The 23,730-nt window shown below is 39.2% G+C and overlaps 1 protein-coding gene across 2 annotated transcripts in view; it reads right to left on the reverse strand.

The window, feature by feature from the left end:
• The window catches only part of LOC140490813 (signal-transducing adaptor protein 1-like), a 56,778-nt gene extending 49,446 nt beyond the window's left edge, over positions 1-7,332 (reverse strand). For both annotated transcript variants that reach the window (XM_072589142.1, XM_072589141.1), the window contains exons 1-2: positions 7,027-7,332; positions 2,879-2,950 (exon numbers count right to left, since the gene is read on the reverse strand). In XM_072589142.1, the coding sequence (XP_072445243.1) occupies positions 2,879-2,950; positions 7,027-7,137 (183 nt within the window). In that variant the 5' untranslated portion in view covers positions 7,138-7,332. The remainder of the gene's footprint in view (positions 1-2,878; positions 2,951-7,026) is intronic.
• Between the last annotated feature and the right edge of the window lie 16,398 nt (positions 7,333-23,730).

The following is a 23,730-nucleotide window of genomic DNA, read 5'->3' on the forward strand; positions in this document are numbered from 1 at the left end:
TGCAATGTTTTTATTTGGTGTTATTTACCACTTATAGGGTAGATGCAATATTCTTTCCCCATATTTCACAACCCTAGCCTATATACAACTCACTTCCTGAAATTACTTTATTTCATTTTCTTTGTAAATTTAAAAGCAGTTTATTCTAGACAAACTGAAGATTCAAGGATTGAAGCATTCATTTTGGAAAACATTTAGCCTCCAGATGTTGGAATGGCCACAATACTGACCACTCTTACTTACCTTATGAAGGGGACCCATTTCCTGGAAATGAAGTATAAATTAGGAGCAGAAATAAAGTCATTCGGCCCTTCAATCTTACTCCATCATTCAATACATTGATGGCTGACCTGTGACAACTGCAGCAGAACCCATTGCAGTCAGAGTAGTAATGGCCCTTGTTGTTATAAAGAAATATAGAAGCCAGTTTGTACACAGCACAGTCCCATAAACTGCAATAGGACCTCTGCAAGATAATTTGCCTTTTATGATGTTGGTTCAGAGATACACATTAGCACAGCTACCAAGGGAGACCTTTTTGCTTTTCCTTGAAATAGCATAGTGTTATTTTTAGAACTGAGATACCAGAGAGGACAACTGTATATTGTCTCATCGTCAAAATGAAATTTCAACTGTTCAGCATATCTAGGGTACTACACCCGAGTATCATCCCAGATTTTGTCTTGCAAACGTCCAGAATGTGGCATGAACCCACAAACTAACATGGAGGCAAGTCTACTCCTTCAGTGCAGAGATAACATTCTATTCGTTAGAGAAAGGCATGACTGATAAAGCCAATAGCAAACTTAAGTTAGTACAAAGGGAAAGAAAAAATAATTTTGATTCAAGGACAGGGAAATTTTAGCAGCAGCCAGAGTTGAAACATTAACAGTCTTAGAGCAGCAGCAACAGATTAAGTGAGTAAAGCCTATAAATATCAAGTCGCAGTTAAGGAAATTCATCACTTACTTGTGCAAAGCAAGTTGGGAGGTTACTGGAATGAGAGAGAAAAATTTTTTTAAAAATTGCCTGCCAAAGTATCAGTGATGTACAAACAAGGTGTCAGGACTTAATTTTGGTTCTGCTCCAAACTGCTGAATATCAGGGAAGATCTACACAGACAGGCCTAGCATAACTCACTTAATTCATGATCTTGGCAAAGTGGAATGTTTTTCTCAGTTTCCACAGCCTTTTATTTGTTCTCCAGTCTCTGTTGTATGTCAACAGCCAAGTAGTACCAAAACAGAAGTACCTCTGGGATTGGGAGACGAGGATATACCATGTATTGGGAAACAACACAATGTCATATTTAATATGCATTTGCTTTTGATTTTCAGCAAGTGATAGGCTATTAGATTCAATAATCCATAAATTCCTACAGGCAGGCAAACAGTTTGCTCAACAAATGTGTACAAAACAAAACCCACTTAAGATAAACAAAACAACATCACAATTAAACAGAATACAGCAAAAAATGGTACCCAGGCACAAACTGAAATTTACCAGCTCTTTGGGCAGGTTGGGAGCTAAGATTAGGAAATGCCCCATAAAATGACAAAGGACAGCAGTGGGGGAATAGAGAAGTGTGAAGAGTACAGTGCAAATTGTCTTCCTGCCACCAAGCTACTTAAGTTTGTCTTTGTTCCAAAGCCCCTTGGGCTGCTTGCACATTAGAGAGAAACAGAGATAACTGATGGTGGTTTAATCTGAGGATCATCATATGTCAAGTGAGAGGAAAGGTTGAGAAGGAGAGTCCTTCATGATGGCCTCAGCCAGTCTGGGAACTGAATCGACTCTATTCACGTCACTTCGCATCACAAACTAGCTGTCCATCCAACTGAGCTAACCAAGAGGTCATTTTACCAGCACTAAAGAAGGTACAGTCCTCTCACTCAGAGATCAATTCTGCCATTTAAATAATCAATTAAAGGATCTTCCACCAACTCTGGCACTTTACTAGCTGCATGCAGGGCTTTCATCACATAGGATGACTACCTTGGTGTATCGTAGACCCTCAGGCAAGCTGACCTTCCATCCATTGACTCCATCTTGATGCTGCGGAAAGGCAACCAGCATCATTAAAGACTCCTCCCAATCCAGTTATAATCTCTTTTAACCTCTCCAGGCAGAAGATACAAAAGCTTAAACACGTGCCATCTGGTTCAAGAACAACTTCTTCCCTGCTGTTATTAGACTTCTGAATAGACTTCTCAAATTTAAAATCTGCTGATGATCTTGCTTTTGTGCACCTTCTTTGCAACCATAACTTTCTATACTTCACTCTGTTCAATCATCCTGTGATTTTTGTATGTTATGATCTACCTGTACTGCACACAAAACCAAACTTTTCATTGTACATGTGACAATAACAAATCAAGTCAAATCAAATGCCCAAGAGCCACTCTATGGACTCGTTGGGGGAGGAGGAAGAATGGCAGCTTCCTATTTGCACACTCAGCCCCACATAACAGCCTCATCAACCTCTACCCCAGCCCTCAAACGGGGCCTACTTCACAAACCGTGCTTGCTGGTTGGCCAAACAATTTGGTCGTGGTTCCCATAAATGGCCAGGCAAAGTGGACTGTGGTTGTTAGGCCTCCTGTTGGGGCCCCTGCTGCAACAATTAAATTCTGGCCAATATAGTAATCACTTTATCTGTATTTCCAAATTAAACGTTATTCAAAGCATTTTTAATCTTATTCCAAATCTTCTATCAATACCACAGATTTGAAAGCATCTATCATGACTACTTATATTGTTGTTTTAAAAATACTATTACCAATAGCTGCAACAATCTATGCATGTGTTAGAATAAGGCAAAATATTGAAGCTAAGACCATGAACAACCATTTGATTCCAGTGTAAGCATCTTTCTTACCATTGATTCCTTTTCATCACAATAAAAGAATATTGAAGATCCTCGTAACTCTGACCAGTATCTTTGGAAGTTCTGTTAAGCAGATTAAAAAAACACATCAGTGGGAGGGGAAGAAAAAGTGGCTTCATGTTTGCTCATTACATTTTGTAGAATCATGGACATATAAACGGTTACAGCACAATAGGAGGCCATTCAGCCTGTTGAACCCATGCCATGCTCTTAACAACAGCAACTAATTTGGTCCTGCTTCTCCTCCCTTTCCTAAAACCCTACATGTTCTCCCCTTCACATGTTTTTCAATTTCTTTTTGAAAACCCATTACTGAACGTGTCTTCATGATCGTGCATTCCAAATTGTAATCATTTACTGCAATCTTTCCTTAATTTATTTCTTTTGTCAATTACTATTATCAACCTATTTTTGCTAATTCTAGACCTTTCTGACAATGGAAACAGTTCCTACCTAACCTGTCTAGATCATTCATGATTTTAAACACCTTTGTCAAATCTTCTCTTATAGTTCTTTGTGTTCAGGAAAAGAACCCCAGCTCCTCCAACCTACCTATTCCTGTAACGGTTCTCAACTCTTTTCTGCTCCATTTCTAAGGCCTTCACCAGCTGCTTAAACTGAATTGGACATAATAGCCCAGCTGAGGCCATACCGGCATTTTGTTAAAATTCATCATAAGTCTTTGCTTTTTTACTCTATTTATAAGGTCTAGCTTTCTATATGCTTTTCAAAATCACTTTCTTAACCTGGTGTGTCATTTTTTTTAAATTATGCATACATGCTCCCAGGTCTCTCTGCACTTGCACACACTTTGAAATTGCACTCTTTATTTGATACTGCCTCTACTTATTACTTTTGCCACAATACATCACTTCACATTCTTGCTATGTGTCCAAACTATTCAACTAGCCTTTTATGTCCTCTTCAACCAATCACTACCCTCCCCAGTACACTACACCATACTTTCAAGGTTTGATGTCATCTGCAGATTTTGAAGTTGTATCCTGTTCACCCAATTCTGGGTAATTAATGTACATCAAGAACAGTTGTCCTAAGATCAATCCCTGGGAACCTCAATGTGTACCTTCCCCCAATCTAAAAAATAACCATTCACTATTACTGTCATTTGTATTTTTGTAAAGTTTTGAGTTTATCACAGATGGTGCTCAGAGTCAGGCAGTAACCATCTTGGAGACTAAATTAGTCACATTCCACAAATGTTATGATTCATAGATTGATATCCAACTTTTATTGAAGGAAACCCATGGAATTTTTACAAATATTCTCTCATGTCTGCGTCATCTGTAATCTTGTTTCTTATTTGAAATGATCGACAACTTGCTAATGAAGTTCTTTCAACTCATTATATTTTAAGTTTGTTCATTGTTTACTATTTATTCAATTTCAAAACTATCATTCTTCCATTTGCCTCCAAAGACCTTAGGACTGTGGTTAGCAGGGTCACAATGGATCTGTTCCTTGGTAACTTTCTTTGCAACTTTAAACGGTGCTATTTATATAAATGCACGTTGTTGTTGTGCATTCAGCGTCTATCTGGTACCACTAGATGGTACCTGAGAGCAGCTTGTTCCTCAGCAATAACTGCAATTTGTGTTCACATAGTGCCTTTTAATGTTAAAAGGTGCTTCATAGGAGCATTACAAAGCAAAGTCTAACACAGAGCCACTAAATGAAATATTAAGATTGCTTAGGCAAAGAGCTAGGTTTTAAGAAATGTCTTAAATGAGAGAGAGGGATAAAGGCAGAGATAAACAGAGAAAGAGCTTATGTAATAAGTTCCAAAGTTCTGGCTTAGGCCGCTTAAGGCTCAGCCACCAATCATGCTGCAATCAAAGGGTGCAATAGCTGAAATAGCTCAGCTGGGAGAATGTTAGACTGAAGATCTAAGGGTGCCTGATTCAATCTCAGTTTCAGCAAAATAGGCATTCCCTTAAAGGGACCCCTGGACCAAGAGACCGGGGTTCAAGTCTCACCTGCTTGTGTAGTAACATTTCTGATTACGTTTATTAGGAAAAGTAGGTTTTTTTTAGAAAGCCAGACTTGGAGGAGTCCAGTTATCTTGAAGGAGTGTAGGGGATCTCACAGATTGGGAAGAGTAATGCCAAAGTGGGACTTAAAAGCCAGGATGAGAATTTTAAAACATCCCTGACAGTAAGGAGTTTCTGGGCTTGCCTCACGAGATGCTTCTGAATAGCGACTCCAAGGCTCCATTGCAGTAAATCTAAGGGTAGAATCTTACCACCATTTAAGTTTCTGTGTTTGGATTCAAAAACATGCCCCAGTGCCATTGGTGCTGTTCTGGCTGTCTGTTTGATCTTAGCAGAGGCCAACATTCAAGAGGCCATGTTTGTGAATACTATCCAACTAAAAATGGTGAGTGGGTTAAGCAGCTAGTTAGACCAACTGGAGATCTGCAGCCTTGGTCTAACATCCGCTCCACTGCGAGTATTGGGTACTGCTGCAGTAGACAAAAAGTGTACGCAGATGATCTGTTCAAATTTAAGACACATTTGTGTCTGCAGATATCAGGATGTCATTATGGAGGCCAATCAAGTTTCTTGGAAGGTTGCAAGCATAGAAGGACTTGCAGGAATCCTGGGCAGTTATTGAAAAATCTTCTCCAAAACCCAGCGAGACTTTGTCTTCAGTAGGAAACTTGTCCCCTATCAGACAGACCCCAGGGCTCTCTGAATTGATTACCTGACATCAGCAATTCAATATTTACCCCTGGACACAACTTCAACCTCCTTCCACATGATCTGGAGTATTCCACCCTATGTGTCTACAAAAGAAATTTTGGTATCATTCATCAAGATTTTTTTAAGCAATAAAAGGCTGCATTTGCAGTTAATATGCTTTAACAGCAATTGCAGATATCCATTGCTGAAAAAAACCTTGTTGATTGAGACCAAAATCATTTTTACAGGCAGATTTTTTCTCTCTCCAAAAGCAGCTTTGCAAAGAAGGTGTCCTGCAGGAGCAAAAACTGCTTACTAGAGAGAAAAGCCAGGTTGCCCCAAGGATCTTCTGGAATAACTAGCCTTAAGGTCACTGGAAACTTGAAATTAGGTCTTTTGTTTGACCTCATGGTTTGAAACCCCAGGGGCAGCAAGATGAGTGGAAACGATAGTAAAGCATTTTACAAATAGAAATAGAAATTGTTGACATCCATGTGATACAAAACTCAGCATGCCATACCTCAAACTGCACCCACTCCCACCAATCCATTCTCCCTTCTACCCCCTGATTACACTGAATGCTGGTGTTCAAACACCTCAGACAAAGGACAGGTCTTTGTCCTAGGGAGTTCCAGTTTTGTTTATTTTATTGCACTTTTTAATCAATTGATGCTAATTTCTAAAACCAGAGTTGATAAATAGTGGGTGACTTTACAAGAGGCTTAATTGACAGAAGGTGCTCGATTTAAAAGAGTATTTTTCTCACCCCCTCAGCTGAGTTGACCACCAAGAAATGTAGAAGTATTTCATTACCTTAGATTTCACATATGCCAGCTTAACTTTTCATGAAATTATTAACAGTTCAAGTTCACAAATGAAACGATAACTACAGTATATAATGCAGTGCATGTTATTATTAATGAATCCTTTCTCCAATTATATTGGAGATAAAATAAAAGGGTAATTGAGACGGGAAACCTCTTAACCTCTATAAAAAGTACTTGGTTGAACACTTGAAGTATCATAACAATCATGACACTTGTCATGAAATGTGGGAGTGTGGGAAAGTGGGATTAGTGTAGGTAGTAGCAGGTTTTTGTCAGTACAGACTAGATGGGCCAAAGGGCCTTTTATATAGTGAATGATTCTATGATCTACATTCAAGTAATCACAACACTATGACAGGTTGAAGTCTTTTATGATAATATTTTATCCCTATATGATCTCACTAAGTTTTGCCATTTTTCAAAGTTTTCATTCTTTAATTTTCTTCAGAAAATCTTGAAGCCATCAGGTAGGAAACTTCCTAATCACTAGCTTTTCAAAGGTTAATTCAATACTTTCTATAGCACTGCAGTTCCTTCAGATGATAGACATTATAAACGAAAGAAATGTAACTTTGCAGAGAGGAGAGTTCGCTGAAATACAGTTATCACCTACCTTAGCCCTCGAGCTTTTTTTCCACAGAATCCCATCATAATACAAAGGCAGAGAAGTAATCTTCTCACGAGTTTGAAAGACCAGCCTCAGGTTTGTCCTGGAAGCAGCCATTTCTGTTCAACAAACGTAGTCACTGTTACTCATTAACGATGAGAGATGAAGCAATCAGTGTCGACGGACACTTGCAGTTTAGCGTGACTGTGCCGTTTGACTGTTCCACTTCCAATCTGGGTTAAAACGACAGGGAAAGAACCGAAAAGACAGCACCCAATGAAAACATTGCCCGAGCCCTTCTCGGAACACTCACAATATACTGGAATCCAGCAGGAATGAGGAAACTATTCAACGAGGAAGGTAACTTATCACATGTACGTGACATACAAGAAAGGATATTGCTCTACCACGCAACAGCGATTAACAGTGGGACAGAAAGTGGGGAAAATTAAGGAGGGAAAGACACTGATCATTTTAACGTAGGTTATTTTCTTTAATTAAGAGAAAAATCTTGTTAAATCTAAAGAGACCCAAAGACTTTGAAGAGTTTGACACAGCTGGGGGATCACAGAGTTAAGGTACACAAGCCGTGAAAATTTTGGAATTTAGGATGAGGATCTTTAAATTTAAAAATCACACAACACCAGGTTATAGTCCAACAGGTTTAATTGGAAGCACACTAGCTTTCGAAGCGACGCCCCTTCATCAGGTCATAGTGGAGGCTCAATCCTAACACAGAATTTATAACAAACATTTACAGTGTGATGTAACAGTTACAGGACTGCGGATGCTGGAGATCAGAGTCAAGAGTAAGTGCCAAGAGAAGTAAAGATACGTCGTACTGAAGACCACAGAACTTTTAGGGACATTGGAGGCATGACTATTGGAAAATAGCCAAAACACCTGTGAGCTAAAAAGCAGACAAAAAGAATAGTGAACCTTAGTCACATACAAAGAAAAAGACAAAGTGATTATCTTTATTTTAAAAGGAATATGGGAATACAATGAAACACAGTTATGACTCTGGAACTTACCCAACAATGTGGAAAACTGCCCATTTGATCAAGATATTGTTGTACTCTAAGGTAATTTTTTTTTGCTGTCCACTACACCTCCAATTTTGGGGTAATCTGCAAACTTACTAACTATACCTCCTCTGTTCATATCCAAATCATTTATGTAAATGATGAAAAGCAGTGGACCCAGTACCAATCCTCATGGCACACCACTAGTCAAAGGCCTCCAGTCTGATGGGCAACTCTTCCCCATCACCCTCTGTCTTCTGCCTTAGAGCCTGTTCTGTATCCAAATGACTAGTTCTTCCTGTATTCCAGGTGATCTAACCTTGCTAACCAGTCTACCATGAGGAACCTTGTCAAATGCCTTACTGAAGTCCATGTAGATCACGTCGATGGTTCTGCCCTCATCAATCATCTTTACTACTTCTTCAAAAAACTCAATCAAGTTTGTGGTACATGATTTCCCACACACAAAGCCATGTGGACTATCCCTAATCAGTCCTTACCTTTCCAAATACATGTATATGCTGTCCCTCAGGATCCCGTTCAACAACTTGTCCACCACCAATGTCAGGCTCATTGATCCATAGTTCCCTGGATTTTCCTTACCACCTTTTATAAATAGTGGCACCACATTAGCCAACCTCAAATCTTCTGGCACCTTACCTGTGACTATCAATGATTCAAATATCTCAGCAAGGGGGCCAGCAATCACCTCCCATCTTCCCACAGAGTTCTACAGTACACCTGATCAGGTCCTGGGGATTTATCCACCTTTATGTGTTTTAAGACATCCAGCTCCTCCTCCTCTGTAATATGGATATTTTTCAGGCTGTCACCATCTATTTCCCCACATTCTATATCTTGCATGTCTTTCTCCACAGTAAAAACTAATGCAAAATACTCATTTAGTATCTCCCCCATCTCGTGTGGTTCCATACAAAGGCTCCGTTGTTGATCTTTGAGGGGCCCTATTCTGTCCCTAGTTACCCTTTTTGTCCATAGTGCATTTATAAAATCCCTTTGGATTCTTCTAACCCTATTTGCCAAAGCTATCTCATGTCCCCTTTTTGCCCTCCAAATTTCCTTCTTTAGTATACTCCTACAGCCTTATTCTCTTTTAAGGATTTACTCCACCTCTGCTATCTATACCTGACATATGCTTCCTTCTTTTTCTTGACCAAAACCTCAGTTTATCTAGTCATTCACCATCTCCTACACCTATCAGCTTTGCTTGTCACCATAACAGGAACACACTATCTCTTGACTCTCATTATCTCATTTTTGAAGGCTTCCCACTTTCCGGTCATCCCTTTACCTGCAAACATGTGCCCCCAATCAGCTTTTGAAAGCTCTTGCCTAATACCATCAAAATTGGCCTTGCTCCAAATTGGAACTTTAACTTTTAGATCCAGACTATCCTTTTCCATCATTGGTTTAAAACTAAAAGAATTATGGTTGCCGGCCTCAAAGTGCTCCACCAATGACACCTCAGTCACTTGCCCTGCCTCACTTCCCAAGAGTAGGTTGAGTGTCTCTGGTCCTTTTATTTAGACATTAGGTACCCACACCATTATCTTAAAGAAGACTCAAGGAGGTGCTCTGGCATTCTGAATCTTATGTTTCAAATATCATCACTTAAATCTGGATTCTGGACTAATACATTTTTGTTTGTGCGATCTTGCTGTGAGCAAAGTGATTCCAATATTTCCCCACATTACAAGCACTACAAGTGTACCTCAGTGTCTGTAAAGCATGGAGGTCAGTGGTAACATAAACATGCATGTCTTTTTAATTTGGTCACTTATATAATTTTATAAAATGAGACTTTTCCTGGGGTATTCAATGTTTCTATAGTAATATGCGAAATGTAATGTGCTTGAAAATTAATACACTGCACATTGAACAAGCAGCATGGGAATTTGGATACTGAGGCCACTTTGGTTTGAATATGCCAGTTAGCATTTTGCAATGTAGGCTTACTGGTTGGAAATTCTTTAAACTGCTGACCTTTCGGGAGTTGAAGTTCAGTATTCTTTCCAAGCCCATATATACTACATTCTTACTTTGGTTTTAACCTTCATCCTGAATTGAATTGCAATCATAAGAAACAATTGTGTGGTGGGAGAACAGATGAGATGTTAAACCAGAGTTCTGCCTGCTCCTCTGAAGCAGATTTGAAAGATCCAGTGGTAGTAATCAAAGAAAAGAGCAGGGGAATTCTCCCGGTAATCCACTTAAAAGTTATCCCTCAATGAATCTCTAAATCAGATGATTTAATCATGATTACATTTTTGTTTGTGACATATTTTTGTGGTCATTTTGGATGCTGCATTTCCCAAGTTATAACAATGACTACACTTCAAAAATGTTTCATGGGCTTTAATGAATTTTGTAATGTGCTAAGGACAGGACAGACACTTTATAAATGAAAGTTTTCTTTCTTTCTCAATTGCTAATTCACTGTCCTGCTCTCAGCCAGACCTTGGAGATTGAGTACAACTTTTTTCTACTACAGTGTAATGGGTTCTCAGATTGGGTTTATCAGCAGTATGTGATCTGCCACATGTGGGCTAGATAGTGTTTGAAACATTGGGTACATGAGTTGTATGGGGGTTTGTACACTTCTTCCAAAGCATTGACTTCCCCTCTGTGTTTCCCAAAAACATGTATTTGGTACCTTCCAAAATCATTTGCCTCTATTTTGTTCAATCACAATCCAGGAACTATTGGGAGTTTGCCAGGATTTTGATATCTTCAGTGATGCTTTGTGGATGTCCCTAAATCCTTTCTGCTATTCTAGAGCTTTATGCTATAACTGAGTCCTGAGTAGAACAGTGCTTTTGGTGTTTGCAAAAGAAACCAACAAAGACCTGGAGCTCTGTTTCTGAGTGAGTGCACACACAGGTTTCATCTGCATGTTGAAGCTCTATGACTGAGTTTGGAATGATTTTTGATTTCCAGTTGAAGGTGATGGAGGTTTAACCATTGAAATTAGCTATTTAGATTATTCTGATCAATTTACTGCAGGTGAGGTCCAGTATCGCAGTGAGGAAAATGGTGAAAATAGTCAGTGAAATATCAAAACATTGTTTAACCTCACTTGTCACTGTGATAGGCTTTGAGGTAATTCTCTTGTTGAGGATCATGGCAGGCATGTCATCATGGAGTAGATGAAGAATGGTGGAAATTTCTGACAGCAGAAAAATTGTAAGTACAGTATTTGGAGCCATTCCTTAGTTTTAACTGTGCAGTAAATTCAAGACCATGTCTGTTGCCCTCATGATGGACAAAAACCACATTGTGACTCTGGAAGGAGTTCCTTGCCGACTGGGAGGTGGTGGTTGAGGAATATCCTTACAATTACCTTCCCTGTGGCAGACAGTATGACAAATCTTCTGTTGTTACAGCAATCAGACCTCTTGAATATAATCATGGTCACAACATCCATGAGATTACCAGCATTTGTTCTCCTTCTCAGGTGAGGAATATGAGGATATGCAGCCCTGCCAGAGCACAACTTTAACATGTTTCAGAATTTTAGCAATTCCATTTACTCCGGTGCTTTTGTTATTTTACAAATATCAAATAGCTTTTATAACACACTGGCTCGATGCAATAGACATCCAGCCATCAAGAACTAAATTGCATGGTCTAGGTGGCATAGACCTTCAAATAAAAGATCAGATAACTAACATTCTTCGCTATAAGAGGCAAAAGCTTAACAAGATCCTTTACATCTCACACAAAAAAAATCTTTGCTGAGCGGAAATGCATGTTGAGGACTTAGTCTTTTGAAGAAGGGAAATGAAGCCCTGGATCAGGACAATGGGTCAAATTTCCTCAGCTCTTTCAGGGACTTGGTAAGCTCAGAAAAGGATGTCATATTACATTGCTTCAAGACACAAAGACATGTCTGAACATTCTCACTGCTGCAGTAAATTAAAGAAGAACTGACTTAAATATGACATAGTGTTTGTTATATGATAGAACTAAGGTATTTGGGGCCTTGTGATAGGTCCCAGATGAAATATTGTGCTCAAGCTTTGTATGAATCTGACAAAATCAAATAATGCCATCCAGAGGGAAATGCATGCTAGACACCCCTCAAACAAGTGTCAAAACTGTTAACAATGTTCATTATGGTTTTGAAGTGATTCTACTTTAACTATATTCCCTTTGATACAACATTAGATGCAGAGGTTTACCAGTGACTCACGTTGAATGTTTTTGAAAGGGAAAAGAAAGTCATATGAATGATGTACTTATCCATAGTAATGCAAGACAGGATCGTGATCACAGAATCCGTGAATTCTGAAAATGTTACAGGAGGTAGGAATCACCTTAAATGAAATTATGCATTTTCAAGAACTACCATTACATTGAGACATGTAACATAACAAAGAGGTATAATGGTTCTCCCACAGAAAGCAAAATCTATCAGCAACTTTCTACAATCAATGTGCATTAATGATGTCCAGATATTCCTTGGAATGGTTGATCAGCATTGGAAATTTATTCTGAACATAGCTATCATCAGTCAACCTTTGTGAAACCTTTTGAGAAAAAGGCCAGCAGTGGTTTTTGGGTACTAAGTAAACCAACAAATTTTATAAAATGCAGGAAATACTCATCTCCGAAAATGTGCTGGCATATTATAATTTCAGATTGTCCATATGTGGTGACTGCAGAGACATCTTAAACAGGCTTCATTTAGGTCCAGGAGGGTCATAAAAGATAGTCTGTTGCCATAGCGTTAACTGAAATTGAACAATGTTATGCAACCATAGAAAAAAGAAGTGTCAGTACTAACCTGGTTAGTTGAGAGATTCTCTGACTATTTAATGGCACTGGAACTTCAAATCAAATCAGACAATAAACTGTTGTATACTGTCTGATTCCAAAGAGATTTGTTAACATGCCTTTACACATCATTAAACAACTGTGTATATGCCAGGCAAAACTCGAGCACATTATCTTGAGTTGCAGTTAGTCAAGCAGTAACCCAAGACTTGGTGCTTATTTCAGAGAAGGAAGCATTTTTATTGGTAATAACAAACACAGTACCAGCTTCTGGGGGTAAAAACGAAATACAAGGAATCAGGAAACCTTAACATCAAAATGTGCATTGTACCCAGATTAGGAGGTTTTGCCAAGAAGTTTGGTCAAGGTATAGTCAAAACAATCAGTTTTTACTGAAGTTAAGACGAACAGAGGAAGCATCCAACAAAAGTGAATTGTTTTCTAGTATTTAGTCACAGGTTAGTAATCCTCAAAGCTATTCATTAGAATCCACAGTGGCCAGTTTTGAATAGTGAAGTGTAGAGCTCATGCACAACAATCTAGGAATTTCCAAAGAAATTGAATGTTCTGCCATACTTTTGCAATTAATAGCCAAACACCAACAGATCCTCTATTACTATCCAGGCAGGTGTTGGCACATTTTGGGACCAGATCACTTTGACTTTAGGGGAAAAGTGTATATGATTACAATGGTTTATTATTCAAGATGGTTCAAAGCTACTGACTCCACACTGCGGGCAACCAAAAGAATGTGGGAGTATTAAACAGTATTTTTTCAACTCATGATTTTCCTAACAAAAGAGTTTTTGACAGTGGTCTAGAGTTCATGAATGAATACTTCAAAAAGTATTTGCAAATGTCTATGGAATTAATCATGTTACTAATGCTCCTCTTCACCTACCAGCTAATCGAGAGGCCAAGAGAGTGGTGAAGACCATTAAAGAATGTTAATGGCTGAGAATAGTAATTAGGATTTAACCTTGCAATATTATAGCCCAACACCATAAAGTAATGGAGAACAGTTGCTTAGAGTCATAGAGGTATACAGTACAGAAATAGGCCCTCCAGTCAAACTTGTCCATGCCAATGAGGTTTCCTAAGCTGACCTAGTCCCATTTACCAGCATTTGGTCTATAACCCTCTAAATCTTTCCTATTCGTGTATCGGTCCAAATGACTTTTAAATGTTATAACAGTACCTGTGTCTACTACTTCCTCCAGCAGTTTGTTCCAGAAACGTACTACCGTCTGTGAAAAAATTGCCCTCAGGTCCTTTTTTAATCTTTCCCCTCTCACCATAAGCCTATACCCTCTAGTTTTGGACTTCCCTACCCTGAGGAAAAGACTTTGGTTATTTACCTTTTCCATGTCCTGCATGATTTTATAAACCGCTGTAAGGTCACCCCTCAGCTTCCTACGCTCCAGGGAAAAAAGTCCCAGCTAATCTAATCTTTCCTTATAACTCCAACCTTCCAGTCTTGTAACATTCGGGTTGCTTATAGGCCAAAAATTGCGAACAAAATTCTGTTACTGACGCAGAACCTAAAATTGAATATGACATCGAATGACACTGAGAGAGGAGGATACATAGAGAAAAACAGGTATAACCCTAGACATAGACTGAAGATTATTGCTAGTACCAGCTCAAAAGATATGGAGTAGAGGTCAAAAACCTGAAGATTCAGTCCTTAAACTGAACAACCACAATCCTGTCTCTTTGTAACTTAATTTGGAATATTAAGGTGAAACTGAAAGTTTTAATATTGTTTGCAAAATAAGTTTGAACATCGCAGGCAATTGGGTGATGATGGGAATGCTGGATAAACCACTTGGCAGAATGGTGACTGAGACAGCAAACCGATTGAAAACCAATACTCTTGATCAGTGATAACAAGCCATGATCAGGGAGAGCTGTAAAAGCACTACAAAGACTTGACTTGTGATGATAAGGCAGTGAGATGTAGGAGCAGAATTAGGCCATTCGGCTGATCAGGTCAGCTCTGCCATTCGATCATGGCTTATATGTTTCTCTTGCCTTCTCCCCATAATCCACGATCCTCTTACCAATTAAGAAACTATCTATCTCTGTATTAAATACACCCTATGACTTGACCCTTTTTTGGCAAAGAGTTCACAGATTAACCATCGTCTGACTAAAGAAATTCCTCTACATCTCAGCTCTCACATCATGGCAGTGGATACATCTTCTCAATATCCACTCAATCCAGGCATCTCAGTATTCTGTAAGTTTCAATCAGATCTCCCCAAATCTTTCTAAGTTCCATCAAGAACAGACACAAAGCCCTTAGCTACTCCTCATATGACAGGTCCTTGATCCCCAAGATTATTCTTGTATACCTGTTCTGTATCTCCCCCAATACCAGCACATCCTTCCTTTTATAGAGAGCCCATACTGTTCCCAATATTCCAAATGTGGTCTGAGCAGAGTCTGAAACAGTTCCAGTAGTACATCTTTGCTCCAGCATTCTAGACCTCTTTAAATGAGTGCTAACATTGCATTTGCCTTCAAAACTGCCAACTGAATCTGCATGGAGAAAGTGAGGACTACAGATGCTGGAGATTAGAGTCAAAAGGTGTGGTGCTGGAGAAGCACAACCAGTCAGGCAGCATCTGAGAAGCAGGAGAGTCAACATTTGGAGCATAAGCTCTTCATCAGGAATCAAGTCTGCTGCATTACCAAAACCATAACTTCCTTAGTGGGCTCCACCACAAGCTGTTCCAAAAACCATCATGTAGACATTTCACAAGTTTCCTTTTCCTGAGATCCACCACCAGCATGAATTTCCCAGTTCGATTGCACATTGAAAACTCTGTGATTATTATAATAGTGCCTTTCTTACATGCCTTCTCTAGGTCCTGATTTATTTTCTTCACCACATCCCAACTACTGCTGGGATGTGGTGAAGTACACAACTCCCATCACGGTCTTTTTTCCTTTGCGGTTCCCTCAACTGTACCTACGTAGATTCAACACTTTTTTGCTATCGATTTATATTGCTATCATTATTAACAAGGCAATCCTGTCCCCTCTGCCCATCTGCCTGTCCTTTCAATAAGAGAATTTCCTTAGATATTTAGTTTGCAATCCTATGCTGAATGCCTTGCTTCTCATAGTTCTCCCCTCATCTGTTGTGCCTGAAGTTAGATTCCTGACCATTTCCATTAGTTATTCTGGAAACTTTAACAACCTCTGCTGAGCACTCCCCAACTTTACTTTTTTCCAGAACATTCTGTGTAATTGAACCCACACCCATACTTTATACTTTAAAACCTTCTCCATATCCCTAGTTAAGCAATTTGCCAAGACACTGGTCCCAGTGTGATTGAGGTGGAGCCCGTCCCATTGAAAACGCTCCTTCCTTCCCCAGTACTTGAAACTCCTTTAGTCAGTACTCCCCTTGAATTTGAAACTGTTTTTGCTGCACGTTAAACCATGCTTTTACCTCTTTAATCTTATTGACCCTGTGCCAATTTGCTCATGGCTCAGGTAGTAATCCAGAGATTATTACCTTTTTGGTTCTGCTTTTTAATTTAGCCCCTAACTGCTCATATTCTCTCAGCAAAATCAATTTCCTCTTTTTACCTATATGGTTGGTACCCACATGGACTGTGATAACTGGACCATTTCCCACTCCAAATTCCTGTGCAGCCCAGATGAGATATCTTGAAGCTGGGCATCAGGCAGGCAACACAGCCTTTATTTCTGGCCACAGAGAACAGTACCTATTTCCCCTGACTATACTATCTCTGATGACAACTGTATTTCTCCTTTCTCTCCTGTCTTGAATGGCTTCCTATACAAAGTGCTATGATTATTTTGTCATGCTCCCTACAGCTCCTGCTCACGCAGAGAACAAGAATCTCAAACATATTAGACAAGCTCAAGGGTTGAGATTCCATCAGAACTACCTCCTGGATCTCTTTACTTGCCTTGCTAGTGGCCAAATCCACTTTCCCCTGATCACTGGCCAAATTAGAGGTAGTTACTCAAAGACATTTGGCACGCTTGCCTTTATTGGTCAGGGCATTGAGAAGAGAAGTTGAGACATCATATTACGGCTGTAAAGATATTGTTAAGGCCACTGTTGGAGTACTGGTTCTGGTCACCCTGCTATTGGAAGGATGTTGTTAAACTGGAAAGGGTGCAAAAATTGATTTATAAGAATGTTAACAAGACTGGAGGGTTTGAGTGATAAGGAAAAGCTGGATAGGTTGGGACCTTTTTCCCTGGAGCATAGGAGGCTGAGGGATGACCTTTATGGAGGTTTATGCAATCACGAGGGGTATAGATAAGATGAATAGCTATGGTCTTTTCCACCATGATAGGAGAGTCTAAAACTAGAGGGCATAGGTTTATAAGGTGAAAGGGGAAATATTTAAAAGGGACCTGATGGGAAACTTTTTCACACAGAGGGTGGAACAAGCAGCTAGAGAAAGAAGCAAGTACAATTGCACCATTTAAAAGATATTTGGACAGGTAAATGGATAGGATAGGTTTATAGGAATCTGTGCATAATGTCAAAGCAGACAAATAAAACTAGTTCAGTTTAGGAAATTTGGTCACTATGGACAAGTTGGGCCGAAGGGTCTGTTTCCATGCTGTATAAATCTTAGGGGTGTGACTACCTTTTGAAACACAGAGTCCAATTAATTCTCCCCCTCCCTCATGTAGCACAATGTTTGAAGCTCAGATTCCAACTCATTAACTCCAAGCTGGAATCCCTCAAGCAACCAACTTTTTCTACAGATTTGGTCCCTATGGTGGGATCCGACCTCATGCAGGTAAAACACATTGCCTGGCCCAGCTGCTCTATTTTATTTACTTAGTTCTTAATTTGGTTTTTAAAAAGTTCCTACTGGTCTTTTAGTTTATAACCTGTAAATATCTCGCCTATTTACCTTCAATTTAAATGTAGCTTGTAATAGATAGTCAAATTAGTAGCTATCACCAACCAATGAACTTGCAGATTACATGTGATGTCACTCTGTCATGATATTACCCCTAAAGGGTAAGAAGTCTACTTATTCATCACAAAATTAAAATATGTTATTATTATTTGTATTATTATTAGCCATGCTTGACAAAGAAGTGAGAATTAACAGAAAAGTGAAATAAGGAACACAAGTGTTTTAAGAATAGATTCATGGATTTGAGGACATACAAAGAATGTCAAAGGAAGGCAGAATGATAAAAAATAGTGCAAAAAAAGGAACACAAAAAAACTTACTATGGATGCCACATTTAACACACTTAGCCATAATCTTCTGAAGATCTCGATTTATGATTTGTCTCTTCAGATTGACAATTTAATGTGTATCTATTATTTAAGGAAGGTGAAAGAGAAGGAAACCAGGAATTTATACAGTTATTAGTTTAACATCTATTGTGGGGAAATTATTGGAATATATAATTAAGGACAGAGAGACCGAGCGCTTAAAGAAATGTGGGCTGAGTAGAGAGAAGCGGTATAGACCTGTAAAATTATACACCTAATTAGAAGATTGGAAGGAAATCATTAGTGGTGTGCCACAAAAAATTGTGGCGAGGTCTCAACTATTTATTAGTCACTTAGTTAACAGAGTAGATTTTTTAAAATCATTGACAGGATGAGATTGTCACTGGCCAGGCCAGCGTTTATTGCTTCGAGGGCAGTTAAGAGTCAACCACACATTGCTGTTGGTCTGGAGTCACATATGCACCAGAACAGGTAAGGATGGCAGTTTCTTTCCCTAAACGACGTTAATGAACCAGATCGGTTTTTCCAACAATCGGCAATGGATTCATGCTAACCATTAGAGCTTTCATTTCAGATTTTTTTTTATTGATTTCAAATGCCACCATCTGTAATGGTGGGATTTGAACCCAGGTTCCCAGAACATTACCTGGGCCTCTGGATTAAGAGGTGTGTGGCATTATTGAAAGAAACATTTCATTATGAAGACATTTTGTTAAAGTTTACTTGAGAATGTAACTTTAAAAAAGTTCTGGGATTTACATATAAAAGAACTGAAACCAACATGGTCATTCTAAAAGATGAGAGACATAACAAACAATCCAGGTCTTTTTCAATATATAATTTCAGTTACATCACACTTTAAACTTTTGCTATAAATTCTGTGTCTTACGATCTTTTACTCCACAACCACCTGATGAAGGAGCGTCGCTCCAAAAGCTAGTGTGCTTCCAAATAAACCTGTTGGACTATAACCTGGTGTTGTGTGATTTTTAACTTTGTACACCCCAGTCCAACACCGGCACCTCCAAAGCATTCTACTTCCTGACTAGCTCCTTTGTTTTGCTAACATTGAGGGAGAGATTGTTGTATTTGCACCATGCCATTAAACTCTCTATCTCTTTCCTGTACTATCCCGTCACTATTTAAGATCTGACACACTTTGAGTGGAGTTACAGCAGAATTTGGCCACACAGTTTTGAGAATATAAGGAGTACAGTAAGGGGCTGAGTATGTAGTTTTGCAAGGCACTCGTATTGAGGATTATTGTGGAGGAGGTGTTGGGCAGTTTGATTGCAGTTTGCGGTCAGGAAGTTGAAGATCTAGTTGCAGAGGGGGGACCAAAGACCTAGAATTTCTCGGAGTTTGGAGATGAGTCGGAATTATGATTGAAGACAGAACTAAGGACTTCACGTTTAGAAATCTATATTGGGCTTCTCTAATGAGCTTAAAATTTACTTAAAAAGCTCTGTACTCTGCCTTCAGCTAATAGATTTCCAATTATTCACCCAGAACAAATGGTAGAGTTACAGGTTTTTAATTACTTACTTCTTTCGCTCTCACAGACACAAACTGGTCAATAAGTCACACCCCCATCATTCAGTTGTGAGCAATCACAGTTCACACCTCACATTCATACATTCATCTCAACCTCACATACTTAGCACTTTGTAAACCTCATACCCACATCTCAGATCTTGTACTGACTGCTACCAGTTATCCGCAAAGATTTCAAGTTCCAAAGTTAACTAAAAAGTAATGTTTGCCTACAAAAGAAATCAAAGAAGCTATTGGAATGTCAAACTTCTGTACAGCAAGGACTGGAATAAAAAAAGTGGAGTTAGCTTTGTTATAGCTATGATTAGGTCACATATGGAATATTTGCACAATTCTGAGCATGTTAGAAAGGTTATTGTAACCTTGAAGGAGTGCATTGCAGATTCAGCAGAATGATGCAATAGCTCCGTGGGCTAAGATTATGAGGAAAGATTGTAATAGCTGGTGTATATAATTTTAAACGATGATTCGAATGAGTATTTTTTGGAATATTGAACAAAAGTGATTAGGGTGGATAGAAAATTGTGCCACTGATAGTCCCCTTTGTCCTAAAATGCACTAACTTTAAATTCAGAACTAGGAGAGAAGTTAAGAAAGACTCGTTCATACATGGGTGGCAAAACTGTGTGATTCTCTCCAGTAAAAATGTAGATGTTAGCTCAAGTTATAATTTTGAATGAGTTTGATAAATTTCTGTATTGCTAAAAGCCAGATTTTGTCAAAAGTTTTGCATTTTGCACTCATCAGGATAATTCACAAGAAAACCCATCGAAAAGGAAAATAACATTTATACAGAATGAGGGAGAGCACTGATTGCCATTGCCATGGAGAACATGCCTGATAGATGATGACTGTTAGTTGACTGATAAGTTTGTTTAAATTTTAAACCAGGCTGCTTGACTCTGATAGGCCAAGCATTTCTCTGAGAAATTAATTAGATAATGGTTGTACCTATTTTGTTGAATTGAAATAGGTATTGTATGCAGATATGTTCTCCCTATCTGCAAAAAAAAGATCCCTATACACAAATATGTGTGGCTATAGGACACACAAGTACCTACTCTGTAGGCCTGACTGATAATTCTGAATGGACCACACTTCCTGTGTGTTTGCTCAGCAGTCCTTGAGGGTGTAGGAGGCAGTCAGAAAGAGGCAGCTGGGTCTCCAAGAGCAGCAGCACACCTACAGATTCTGGGTAATGAGAGCCATTATGTCCCATATACCTGTGCAGTGTTCCTATTTCTCCCTATGCAAGAGGATGAAGTGTCTGATTGCTAACATCACAGAGTCCTCTCCATGTGCCAATGCCATGGGGCATTTCTTTTATACACACACACACACACACACCTGAGCTGGTGCAGAATGCAGAAGAGACAAACAGGAGGCTGAAAGAACACAGCAAGCCAGGCAGTATCAAGAGGTGGAGAAGTCGACGTTTAGATGTAACCCTTCTTCAGGACTCACCTTGCTGATGCTTCCTCTGAGGCCTCAGTACTCGTAACCTCATAGGATGAGAAGGTGGCATCTGTGGGAGCAGCCCATTTTACCATGGAGATGGTGGACATTCTGGCAATACATGCAAGAACCAAGAGAAAGAAGGTGGTTTGGCCAGAGGTTAGAAGTTGAGTGCAATAACTGAACTTGACATTGGGGTTTTGGTGAGAGCTGTAGTAGAATGAAGAGTGGTATTTATTCCGTTAATAGGACACAGATGTCGTGACATCCACACAGAATTGGTCTGAAACTTCTCTGGCAAGGATCAGGATTCTGTCGTCATATGGGGAACAGAGATGCTCATTGATCTCCATATGAAACTGCTGGACCTTCCTCTGTATTGTGGAGATGGTACCAACTTGGTGGTGACTTCAGACCAGGGTGCCAGCATCTGCTGGTTCTCCCATAAGCTAACAACCCTCCTCTCCTCTTGACCAATGCCTCCAGTTTATGTTGGAGAATCACGGTGATACCTTCTCTCTAATATGTTCAGAACCTGTCTGCAATTGAATAGAGCAGCTTCCAAATGCCAATGCTTGTTCAGGTGCCTGGTGGACACAAGGAATACTAGTCTACTGGCAGATTTCCAGAGAGGCGAATTGCTCTGAGAATGGTATGGACAAAATGGGGCTGGAGTCAGACACGACTAATGCCACAGGGGCAGGGTAGATAATGAGGAAAGTTTAGCAAGATAGAACAGAAAATGTGTTAAGTCACACGTCGGAAATCCCTCCAAAAAAACTTGATGTAACTCAGATTAATACTATTTAAGGCTGATGACCATCCATCAAATAATTTCAACACCTTTATTCATTTTCTGTCAATGTCTCGAGTGTTACCGCCTTGCTCAAGCACATAATAGAACAAAATGCTAATCATGGACAATATTATTTTGATTTAATGAGTTTCCAGTCTTTTTTAAAGAAGTTTATTTTAACCATTTGATTGTGTTTTTATTACACTGCTCCACCAGAGGCTGTGAAACCATTTGAGAATTTGTATTTTGCTGTTTTGACTCCAAATTGCTATCTGCATTATGCGCATATACATCTGACGGAAGCAATTCTGAACCCCATTTAGTAAAAGCATAAGTGAGAACACAACATATACCCACTAGAAATATGCAGAGTAGGCAGATTGTGATGTCCGTTAGCATGTAACTCTGATTTAATGTCACACTGTCATTTGGAGATCAATGCTCTAGGCTTTCCATCTCTTAAGCAGATCTCAACATGTGCAGGAAGGGCCTTCACCAGAAGTGGTTTTAATCTGGTTTCTGATTGATTTCTTGCTGCGAGGATTTAGGCATTTGGTAGGTTCTAGAATTGCTGAAATTGGTATAATATGGCACATACTGAGGAATTTTGTCCTGACTTCAAGGATTCCCCACAAACAACTTGATCTCATGCATGTGCACAATCATAATTATTTCCCTTAGACTATAGCATGAAAGGAAAATAAGCAGGGGGAACTTCTGGGTGAGGGAGAGGGAGAGGGAGAACAACTCTCAGCATGAGGCCATATCTGCTCAGTGTTCAAGTCCCTGAACCACAGCATGGGAAAAATCTATTGGGTATCTATACTACAGTAAAGAGATCCTTACTAAAGTCTGCAACCAATTACAGCTACAAATGCAATCTCAGAGCTTGATAAGGATGGAATTAGCTGTGGCTATGAAGTGGCAGACAACAAGAACTTTTACTCATCCCAGCCCAATAACCGAGTATTCCATGGATAATCACAAATCTATCAATCTCTGCCTGAAACATATTCAAAGACTGAGCTTCTAAAACCCCCTGTGGTAGAGAATTCCAGAACTTTACAACTCTGAGAAAAGAGAAGACTTCTCATTTCAGACTTAAATGGAATCCCTCTTATTTTTAAATTATGCTCCCTGATTCCAGAATCTTCCACCAGGGAAACATCCTACCTTCATCTATCTTGTCTATACCTTTATGTATTTTGTAAGATTCAACAAGAGCACCTCTTATTCTTTGGAACTCTAGAGAATACAGGCCCAGTTTGCTAAATCTCTCTTCATAGGATAGTTCCGCCATTCCAGGAAGAAGTCTGGTGTTCCTTCATCGTGCTTCATTTACAGTTGTAATATTTTTACTGAAATAAAGAGACCAATACCACACACACTACTCCTGATGGTGTCTAACCAAGCTCCTGCACAGTTAAAGCAAGACTTTATTACTCCTTTAGTCAAATCCTTGTATAATAAAAGCTAACATTGCTGCACGTGTGTATTTGCCTTCAGTAACTTATTAACAAGGATCCCTTGGTCTTTTGGTTTACACTTTCCAACCTGTTACAATTTAAGTAGTACTAAAGTTGAACACTTTTTCTTTATTTATTATTTTGCTGCATCTATATTCAATGTTTTGGTTTATTTTTCTGTGTCTTAAGATGGCGTTGAAGAATGGAAACACAATACAACACTTTTCACCATATACATGTGACAATAAATAAATAGATCTGCACAACCATCCCAGCGACCAAAGTGAATATTGGGAACTATAGACCAGTGAGTCTGACGTTGGTGGTGGGCAAGTTGTTGGAGGGAATCCCGAGGGACAG

This window comes from Chiloscyllium punctatum, chromosome 2 (genome assembly GCF_047496795.1).
Source record: "Chiloscyllium punctatum isolate Juve2018m chromosome 2, sChiPun1.3, whole genome shotgun sequence".
Lineage (NCBI taxonomy): Eukaryota > Metazoa > Chordata > Chondrichthyes > Orectolobiformes > Hemiscylliidae > Chiloscyllium > Chiloscyllium punctatum.